Source organism: Mauremys reevesii, linkage group 8, assembly GCF_016161935.1.
Source record: "Mauremys reevesii isolate NIE-2019 linkage group 8, ASM1616193v1, whole genome shotgun sequence".
NCBI classification, from domain to species: Eukaryota; Metazoa; Chordata; order Testudines; family Geoemydidae; genus Mauremys; species Mauremys reevesii.
This window is the reverse complement of record NC_052630.1, coordinates 7,339,156-7,350,600: the sequence shown is the minus strand read 5'-3', so window position 1 is coordinate 7,350,600 and position 11,445 is coordinate 7,339,156. Positions and strand designations below refer to the sequence as shown.

General features: G+C 39.9%; 1 protein-coding gene across 1 annotated transcript in view; it reads right to left on the bottom strand.

The window, feature by feature from the left end:
* Window positions 1-3,814: 3,814 nt before the first annotated feature.
* Window positions 3,815-11,445, bottom strand: part of RNF130 (ring finger protein 130) — an 86,903-nt gene continuing 79,272 nt past the window's right edge. The window contains exon 8 of the mRNA XM_039484606.1: window positions 3,815-7,222. Within this exon, the coding sequence (XP_039340540.1) occupies window positions 7,113-7,222 (110 nt within the window). The 3' untranslated portion in view covers window positions 3,815-7,112. The remainder of the gene's footprint in view (window positions 7,223-11,445) is intronic.

Genomic DNA, 11,445 nt, shown 5'->3' with positions numbered 1-11,445 from the left:
TTTGATTTTTCCTTCCTGCGTGTAGTACTTTGCACTTGGCTTTAGTGAATTTCATCTTGTTGATTTCAAACTAATTCTCCAATTTGTCAAAATGATTTTAAATTCTAATCCTGTTCTCCACAGTGCTTGCAACCCCTCCCAACTTGGTGTCATCTGCAAATTTTATAAGCATACTCTCCACTGCACTATCCAAGTCATTAACGGAAATATTGAGTACTACCAAACCCAGGACAGACCCCTGCAGGATTGCACTAGATAAATCCCCCCCGTTTGACAGAGAGCCATTGATAACTACAGTAACTCCTCACTTAACGTAGTTATGTTCCTGAAAAATGCATTTAAGTGAAATGATGTTAAACAAATCCAATTTTCTTTGTCGTGAAAGTGCAATTTACATATGTAGATTTTTTGTTACATAACTGCACTCAAAAAGAAAACAACGTAAAACTTCAGAGTCTACAAATCCACTCAGTCCTACTTCTTGTTCAGCCAATCACTAAGACAAACAAGTTTGTTTACACTGACAGGAGATAATGCTGCCCTCTTCTTATTTACAATGTCACCAGAAAGTAAGAACAGGCATTTGCATGGCACTTTTGTAGCAGGCGTTGCAAGACATTTACGTGCCAGATATGCTAAACAAACATATGGCCCTTTATGCTTCGGCCACCATTCGAAAGGACATGCTTCCATGCTGATGATGCTTGTTAAAAAAATAATGTGTTAATTAAATTTGTCACTGAATTCTTGAGGGAGAATTGTATGTCCCCTGCTCTGTTTTACCCACATTCTGCAATATATTTCATGTTATAGCAGTCTCGGATTATGACCCAGCACATGTTTGTTTTAAGAACACTTTCAAGGCAGATTTGACAAAATGAAAAGAAGGTACCAATGTGAGATTTCTAACTGATCCAAGGTTTAAGAATCTGAAGTGCCATCCAAAATCTGAGAGAGACGAGGTGTGGAGCATGCTTTCAGAAGTCTTAAAAGAGCAACACTCTGATGTGGAAACTACAGAACCCGAACCACCAAAAAAGAAAACCAACCTTCTGCTGGTGGCATCTGACTCAAAATGAATGTGCTTCGGTTCACATTGCTTTGGATTGTTATTGAGTAGAACCAGTCATCAGCATGGACACATGTTCCCTGGAATGGTGGTTGAAGCATGAAGGGACATCTGAATCTTTAGCGCATCTGGCACATAAAAACCTTGCGACGCCAGCTACAACAGTGCCATGTGAACACCTGTTCTCACTTTCAGGTGACACCGTAAACAAGAAGTGGGCCGCATTATCTCCTGCAAATGTTAACAAACTTGTTTGTCTTAGCGATTGGCTGAATAAGAAGTAGGACTGAGTGGACTTGCAGGCGCTACAATTTTACGTTGTTTTGTTTTTGAATGCAGTTTTTTTGTACCTAATTCTACATTTGCAAGTTCAACTTTCATGATAAAGAGATTGCACTACATTACTTGTATTAGGTGAATTGAAAAAAACCTATTTATTTTGTTTTTTTACAGTGCAAATACTTGTAATAAAAAATAAATATAAAGTGAGCACTGTACACTTTTTATTCTGTTGTAATTGAAATCAGTATATCTAAAATATTTAAATAAATGGTATTCTATTATTGACAGTGCAATTAATCATGCAATTCATCGCAATTAGTTTTTTTAATCGCTTGACAACCCTATTAAATTTTTTTAACCTTTTCTTTCCCCATTTTGACTTGTGATTCTTTTACTTTGTTGTTAATATTAATTGTGTTAAGTAGCTGGTCACAATTAACCCACAAGTATTATACTAATACTGACACTCCTTTTTAAAAGCAAGAAATAGTGAGGTCAGATATTAAAATTCAAAGGCTCTTTTTTCCCCTCACAACAGGTTTTATGCATACAAATCCTAGTCTGGTAACCTCATATTCCCTTATCAGTGAGACTCTAAAAATCTTGGTGGGGAAAGGCCAGTGGAGTCTATTTATTGATGATCAGTAATGCATTAGCTTGCTTTATCTGTAATATTCTCTTCTTGGCACTTGTGCAGCTTTGCACTGAAAGCCTGCAAAAGTGTTGTTGAAAAGGCTTCTGATCATTGCATTTCTCTTACAATGGTAATAAAACAATGAAATATTTTGCCTACTATAATTCTACCCTAAAGTAGTAAAATGTACCCTCTCCTAGGGTCTGATCCTATGAGATGCTTAGCACCCTTTTATTACCACTGACTCAGTGTATTCAATTTTAGGCTCCAGTCAGAACTCGCTGCATAAGCATTTCCTACTTGTCTTTTCTACCCCAGTCCTGCTGCAGCATTAAAGTGATTGAATACCCTAGGGGGAGAATTTGAGGGGCATATTCTCAATTGTATAGACAATGACTCAGACACAAAGCTCTCCTTAGGAAGAGTAACAAGTAGTTGTCTAAGCCCAGCACCTCAAGGGAAAGAACACACCATAAAAGCTGTTCTGTTTACCTGGTGTCTTATTTTATAGACTTTCTTTAGCAAGGGTTGATATTATTTTCCATATACAGAATCTTGTACATGAAGAATTTGATTCCTGCCACTTGTCCTTTGAAAGAATGTTTGTAATTATTTCATAGGCATGCTGATTATATTTTTATAAGAGTGACATTGTCCAGTAGTTTGGGCCTAAAACTCAGGATTTGTTTTTAATACACATTTACAAAACCCATTATTTTAATGATTTCTTTTCAGTTTTCTATTTGAATGTAAACATTGTAACATTATGCGAGAAGGGGAGGTGAAAGTGAAACTGACAAATCAGCTCTTTAAGGCAGGAACTGTCATATTGTGTTCATAAAGCGCCTAACACAGTATGACCCAACCTGATTGTGGCTTTTAGGTGCTACCACAATATAAATGTTAAAGTTTTCATTGTCCAAGCTTAATGAAGCAAGTAAACATGGATGTTGCAAAGTACATTAGATTTTAAGATGTTTTCACTTGTAATAATTTATTTTATTGTTGGTAGCATAGGTAAGAAACATGCTGAGAAGTTGTTTTTAACTTGAGAATATCCCTTGGAGAACACAAGTAAATCCTAATTTTACAAACATCTTGGGGGATGCAAAACTTCCATATAATTAGGAACTGGGTAAAAATTGAGGGGAATACTATAGCGTAACTGGGGAGATGTAGGATTTGGGATAAAAAGGGTTTTAATAAAATTCATAAAATTGGTGGAGTAGTTATCAACCCTTTATTTGCTTTAAAATTGGTGTAGTTATCAACCCTTTATTTGCTTTAAAATTGGTGGAGCAGCTATCAACCCTTTATTTGCTTTAAAAATATTATTTCAAGTAACTGGCACTCACAGTGCTACATTTTACTTCTGCAAAGTGACAACCACCTGCGGTGTCACTACAGTAGAAAAAGGACAATGATGCTGGCATCTAGTTCCTTTTAATATTAAAAGGAAAACCCCAAAACTAAGAATGCGTCTCTGAAAAACCAGCCATGTTCCCTACACTGTCTCTTTCACATCCTTAATACAACCAAGTACAAGGACTCCCAATACCACATGTCAGAGCATGCATTCATGGATCAGTTTGAACTGACATTTAGCTTTCCTCACAGCACTGGAGTTTCCAAATGAGGGAGTGTCATTTACAAGTGTTAAAACTCCAACACATCCCTCAACTCACTTATTTACTAGCTACAGCACCAGTAGATTCTTACAGTAGTATTGCCATCCCCAAGTTTTCAAAGATCATGAACCAGGCCCCCCCAAAAATCATGAGATTGGCTTAAAGAAATCAAGAGATTTAGTAATATAATTTTTAAAATTGTATTGAAGTTTTTATTTGCCCCCCCGAGCCTTTAGGATTTATTTTTGCCAGATTTTCTCCACAACCATGAGGCTTAGAAACATTAGAAGCAGATCCTTGGCTGGTGTAAACAGTCATAGCTGGAGCAAAGGATCTGCTTCCTTCATTTAAAAAAGAGTAAGCTGAGATTTTTCACATACTCACATGACTCCAGCAGCTGGAGCTTTAAGAAAAAGCAGCAAATATCACAAGAGTTGGCAACATTGTCAAATTTATCCAAAACATAAAAAGTTAGTGCAAGTTTTAATTAATCTATGGAATCGGAGCTAAGAAACTGACTTAGCAGAAGGAAAGATAGCACTGATTGGAATTCAGAATTAGTGATCACTGGGCTCAGAGGATCAATATTACTTTGGAAAAAAAACCTGTTCCTGTGAGTGCTGATGAATTTGCCTCTTGCTTTATTGTTCACTGGGGCACTGGGTTTTAAAAGCTAGAATTGGAAATAGAATTGTTTTCAAATCTAAGGAGTTGTTACCTCTCTTGAGTGCTGCTCAGGCTGCTTTGTCTACACAGGAAATTTGCCCCAGTTACATCTGTCAGTGACCAGCTCTGATACAGCTGCACTGAGGCAACCCCTAGAGCAAGACAGGCAAAGATGCTGTATAAACTAGGATTTGCACAGTGGATTTTAATCCTGCTTAAAATCAGAGTAAATTGCACCAGTGCAAATAATAGTTCATAGCAGCTTTGCCTGCCTACGTTTTGTACTGCTGCAGCTACACTGGGCTGGACTCTCCTGCATAGTCAAAGACCTTAGATGCAAGTAAAGAATATTACAGCTTGTGAGAGTGCCTAGTTAGAGCCAGTTGTAACCTGCCTGCCCTGCTTTGCTATTGCAAGCTCTGCTAAAAGTCACTCTGTCCTTGAAAGATGGGAATTTTATTTCTTTGTCTGGTTTGGGAAGCTCGCCGTTTTTGCAGATCTGCATGTAACGATCACTCAGCTATAATGATGAAAACTGGGATTGGGCAATCAGCCCTTCTTGCTCCACTGTGCCTGAACTCAGTCAGACTCGAAAGAGTCTTAGGCCTGGTCTACACTGGGAGGGGAGGGGGTGAAATCGATCTAAGTTACGCAACTTCAGCTACATGAATAACGTAGCTGAAGCCGATGTACTTAGACCTACTCACTGTGGGGTCTTCACTGCCGTGAGTCAACTGCTGCCGCTCCTCTGTTGACTCTGCCTGCGTCTCTCATGGCACTGGAGTACAGGAGTCGATGGGAGAGCGCTCGGGGGTTGATTTATTGTGTCTGGACTAGACGCGATAAATCGACCCCCACTGGATCGACCGCTGCCCGCCGATCTGGCGGGTAGTGTAGACATACCCTTAGTTCAAGGAGTTTGGGGCTCAGGTGACCAGCTTCAGGACTGTTCACACACTAAATATCTGCTCTACTTCTCAGATTTAAAAGAGGAACAAATGCTGATTGTGGGCCTCTTTTACTTGAGTAACAGTGCTGACATCGTCCACCAACCTTCAGTTTCATATCCTCAATGCTGTGTGTGTGTTAAAACTGTGCTTCTGAAAAAGTTTTTAAAAAATGTTTCTAAAGTTAGCTGACTACAGTAAAATCTGTCAAATATAAACAAAGTGCTGTAAAAGGTAAAACACTTTAAACTCTGCACCACCCAGTCTAGAATTATCAAATTAAATACGACTCAGCAACAGCCAAAGTTTGTTCTGCTAGAAGCTCACTTCCTCACTTTAGAGTTCTCTTTTGTTTTTAACATCTGCGTTAATGTCGCAGCTGCACACATTTCAAGTCAGAATACATGCCAAGAAGACTGATTGCTTTATAAAAAGAAGGCAAGTTTCCCCATCTACAGCAGAAGCTGTTTAGATTCAAAATTAGCAGGACATTTCTTATGTTTCTTTTCAGTTTGCCATTTGTTCTAAATCACAATTTCTATATAGAGTGAAGATTTTGTTCACATTACAAAGGACACAAATGCATTTCTACATCTACAGTTACTCAGACTGCAATGGAGAAAATATTGACATTTGTTAAACTTAAACAATTACACAGCATTCAGTAGGAAAAGGTGCATTAGACACACTGACTTACTCTCCAGAGCTGCTTTTTAAAGGAACACTGTTGAGTCCTTAAAAGAAATCTTGTTTTCTATTTCGACATTACCCTTTTAGAAGCTTTAGGACAATATTCATTTCTCAGCCACTTTGTCACAAAAAAACGTTTTTTCTCCAAGTGTCAAAGCATGGGTGCTTTCCTTAATTCTTCTGCTTTCTGCATTCACATTACTGATGGCAGCAGGAAAGGGCACAGCATTGAGAAAGTGTTTGTTACTTAACTGCTGCAGGTATCATTGGGAGAACAGGGTAGGAAATTTACATTTTGTTCTGTGTACAATACCAACATGTTGGCTTCTCAAAAAATCTCCGTGAAAAAAAAAAAACCACTGGTGGATTTTTAAAAAAAATCAAAAGAAGATAGCTAGCTAGATACCTGCACATTTCTCAAGAAGTCTAATGATTTTAAGGAAGATCAAATGGTGGGCCCATGAACATCAGCAGCATCCCTGTTGTCAAGAGATTCACTTGGCAGGAGGGCTAGGAATGGCTGAAGTTGTATTCTGTATAGGAAACCTTTGTTCAGCTTCGGTGGAAACTGAAAAATTGAAGCACTGGGTTACTTGAAACCTTTCCTGGATACTCCAGACACAGCTCCTGTCTGTAGCTCTAGTGCCAACCTGTTTTGCCATTACCCAGAGTTAAATGGGCAATAGGAAAGTCAATGCATTTCTACGGGTTCCCCTCAGAAAGGGGACATGTCACAATAAGCTCATGGGGAGACTGAAAAAAAATGGTGTTCCTTTACCCCACTGGAACTTGGAATCGCCTCTACCACCAGGTATCTTGTCTGACAGTCCAGCAAACATGTGCATGATTAAAACAATGGAAAGATCATGTGCTTTTAAGACGCACCTTTTCAATACAAAAGTACTCTGGATCAGGGCAAGCCCTCTTTTGTACAGACTCGGCTGGACTGACAAACCTAACTTGCACTCCAATTCTGCAACTTATAACAGCCCATTTTGTGTATGCACATTGTTGTCCCAGAGATGTCGTCCTTGGAGACAACCATAGTTGAGCTTCATCTTTGTCACTTGGAACCAGGCTTGTATTCTGGGAAAAGCAGCTCTTCTTTAGACAAAAGGACACCCATGGAAGGAGTACACAACAACAGGAATGAGAAACAAAAAAGGAAGAAACCAACACCACAACACACATTCCTTTCAGGTTTTGTTCTCATCGTACATGTCCAAGGCAGGTTGGATTGTTGAGAATTCACTCTCATAGACCAGGCTCCGAGGAGACAAAGAATTGTGGTGAAAGAAGTGACCACCTACAGGAGGCAGAACAAAAACAACCCTGTTAGGAATTTGTACATATGGCTATAAAACGGGGGGATTGAGCATGCAAGGTCTTGTTTGTGGTTACCTATTCTCTTGCACCTGCCCCAGTTCTAATAAAAAACATATACTCCTAAAAATTAACTTTCCTTTTAAAGTAACCTGTAACAGTTTGTAGTATGAAGTGGCAGAGGAGACAAGTGTGAGGAAACCCAACCTTTGCTGCATCATTATTATTTTAGGGATGCATGTGGATAGGGAGGGAAATATTTATACCTCAGGTGTCAGAACTGCAGGTGTGGTCCTCTTGTAATTCAAGTGTTCTCATGCTACTTTCCTTCTGCTCAGGACCATGGTCTATGCTGTGTGTAAGAAGGTAAACAGCTGTCTATTGAGGATTGGCCTATGGCCAAACTAATTTTCTCCATTAGGAGATAACAGACCAAACAGGCCTCTTAACAAGTCCCCCCCCCCCTCCTTTTGGTATTAAAAAGAAAATGCTAGTTTTGCAAGCTCATCTGGGAAGACATTTTCTTTAAGAGCTGAAATGAGCAAGAATTGTGTGCTTATCAAAATGAAGGCCTAATAACAGTATTGGCTGGAGCCAGAAATAACGTGGACTGGCGCCATGTGAGCTTCCTCTTGCACAGCTCTGACAATACACCACAATCTTGATCTGCAGCAGCCTTGCTAGTTCTAGTCCTGAGACGATGGTGCTGAACTGCTCTGTGGTTTTGTGACAAAGACAAACATCTACTAAGGAATACAGCACATTGAGACTGTCAAACATTCCCCTCCACTTCTGACTTAAATCACAGTCAATCCCGGGTCTTCACTTGCCAGTATACTAACCCATTCAATTTGAAGGTGAATGCTCCTGATAAAGGGGGGAAAAAGTGTTTGTGAATAATCTAATACCTCAATCTGCTGCAGTGAGTGTGAAACAAACTGTTAAATTCCACAGGGTCAAGTTGCTGACTCTGCCAATAAAGCATATATCCACAAACACACACAAAACGCCCCCCACACTGTGCTGGAATAGGGACAAACCAGTCAATATGATTATTGAATTATTAGTGCTCAGTTTGTGAATTTGAATCCTATCCCACTTAAGCTTTCTGGAACTGTTCAATGCTGTAGTAAAAAGACATATAAATGTATTTATTTAAATGGATCTGCATAGGCTGACAACTCCCAAAGAGATCACTCTCCAAACAAATCTGAACTCCACTATGAAACGCCTACTTAGGAACCACTAGGGATAAATTTGATATCAGAAGTCTCCTACATTATATGCCTGGCCCAATGTCATTATGCATCAGGTGCATTTAGATCTTGAGAATGCTGCATCCCATGTTACCCTGGTGCTGAAACGAGCAATGAGTAATGAATGCTTCATTTCCTCTCTCCTCCCACTGAAGTGTTACATATTGTACAAGCAACGCAGAAGCAACGCAAAGGGACTCTAAAGACTGAATGCTGCTCCTATTTGTTTTTATTGCACCAAATCAAACAAGGAATTAGGAAGCAGACACCCTAGGCAATCAGTGTGCGAGAGAGAGAGAACTAATCTTTTCAATACAAAATTTGATGGAGAAATTTTAAACAGGCATAAGGCCATAAACGTTTCACCTAACAGATTTTTTAATTACCAGTAAACTGAAAGCAGACACTGCATTTAGCATCGCTAAAATTCTTTGCTACTTTCTGTGTTTCCTTGCTTCTTGATAAGAATTTAACCTGCCCTCCTCCAAAGAAATGGTGTATTTATATACAGGTACAGCCGACTGCTCAGCTTCAATAGCGCTCTTGGAACTCATAATTCATTCTCTTTCTAATGCTTCCTATTCAAATATCAGTTACACCAAACAGTATTTTTCAAATTCTTCCCTGCTTAGTGGGATTGCTTGTTCACCAGATACAGCCCCTAAGGATATCATTGTTTTGAAAGACCAAATATTGCAAACTCTCTCCCTCAGATGCACACAACTAGATGGGAGCTCCCTTCCTCCTCTTTTCACCAGTCCCTTAAGCTGGAAGTTGTTTCTGTTTACCACAATTTCACAACCCCCCCAGAAAATAGCACACCAGTCATATCTCATTGTTAATCGTGTCTCAGAACTGAAGTCTGTGTTTCCACATAGCACTATGCAGCATTCCACCTGGACAGACGAGCCTAAGGAATGTTCAAAAGAGTACACATAAAAAGAGTGCTTAAGAGAGAGACTCTGCACTAAGTCATATCAGAGGAGATACTCAAACAATCTTATATCACCCAGCTCTCACATAGTGCTTTCATCAGTAGCTCTGAAAGTGCTTTACAAAAGGAGGTCAGTATCATTATCTCCATTTTCCAGATGGGGAACTGAAGCACAGAGAGGTGAATGACTTGCCCAGGTCTCCCAGAAGGCTAGTAGCAGAGCCAGAAATAGAACTCCAGTCTTCTGAGTGCCAGTCCAGTCTCTGTCCACTATGCCGCAATGCATCTTCTTCCAGTCAGAAGCTATTTTGGAGGCTTCAATTTGACAAGCTATGTTTACATACTGTAAGGATACCAGAGCTTGAAAAGCAATGCTCAGGCTTGTTTTGGTTTGTAGGAATACTTAGTTGTGTTAGAGGTTTAAAAGAATTACCGGCACCTTGACAGACATGGTTCCCCCCCCCCAATGCAGAAAACTGCCAGCTTTGTTTACAACCGTGCCATAAACACTCTTTGTAAACCCATTGCCATGTCAGGCACAAATGTGTCTTGGCAGCAAGCAGCAACATGCACAGTTACAGACACACACCAATGAAAACTTATGAGCTTGCTCTCCCTATTCTGCAGCTACTGATGAAATCGGGGAGATGGGCTGAAATGAGGTTTCTGCACTTTTGGTTTGGAAAGCAAACTGGAGAAACACACTTCAGGTTTAACAGGTCAAAAATACGTATACAAGTCATACTTGCCATTATTTTTCATTATTTCGTTAGACTGAACCACTCTACATGAACCTCAGCCTGAAGTCTAAAACATCCCCACCATTATGGGTATGCTGCAGGAATGGGTACAGTACAAAACGGTCAATTGAAAAGTCTCTGCGTTGCTTTGACACACTAGTTGCACAAACAACAAGTGCTACCCTGCAGTCCCTTTTTATTAAATATTTATACTACAGTAGCACTCGGAGATACTAATCAGTGCTTCATTGTGCTGGGTGCTGTGAAAACACATACGGATACATGGTCTCTGCTCTGAAGAGCCTACTCTACAATCCCTTCAGAGACTTTTCTCTTGACATTGAGATAAGGTCAGGTACTCCCTAGGCTGTTTCCACGGTGTAATCTATTTGGATACTGGGACAGTGTAAAGCAAAATATTTCCTTTCTCTTGCTTAGACCTCTTAGAGTTTTATATAGCATAGCGGAGGAAAAAACCACTCTAAATAGTGAAATTATTTCATAAAGGGTCCTTTACACAAAGTAGGCTGTTTAACACCATGTTGTTGCTCCCATCTGAGCAGTACAGTATTACAGCATTATGTCTCCCAGTCGCTGCGGCAACATTTGGAAAAAAGGAAAACAGGCTGTTGAAGGGAATGCTTCTTTATTTACTTGTGCACAGTCCCAACAATGAAATTAGCTGATGTGCTCTTGCTCCAAACACTTACACCGGAAAAGGCGGCGAACAACTCTGGAATTTGCTTCTCCTGTTTGTTCAGAGTAAACAAATGTATCGATCTTCACAAGACGGTGTAAAGTCCATTTGATGGGATAATAGTAGGATATTTGTATCTATAGTTCCAGCTTGGGGTTGACGCCTCTTTAATTTCTGATTGACATCTATCTACTAGTTTCTCTATTTTTGTGAGCATGTAATGGATGCAATTGTTAAAAGACACAAAAACAATGCAAAGTGTGGAGGAAACTGGACCCTGGGTGGCCAAAGTTCCCAACAGAGGGGCAGGAACTAGAAACTGCTCCTGGTAACAGTTAAAAGGTTACTTTTCACCACTGTGCTGTTGCTCTGTACAAGAGACATGAAACAGACCTGTTTTGGGGAAAAAAGTTTACTCACCTTCTTGTAATTGTTGTTCTTCGAGATGTGTTGTTCATGTCCATTCCAATCAGGTGTCCGTGTGCAGTGTGAATGGTTGTTGGAAATTTTTTCCCTTAGCAGCTCCCATCAGGTCGTCTGGGGAGCCTCCTGGAGTGGTGCTCAATATATGACCCTGCC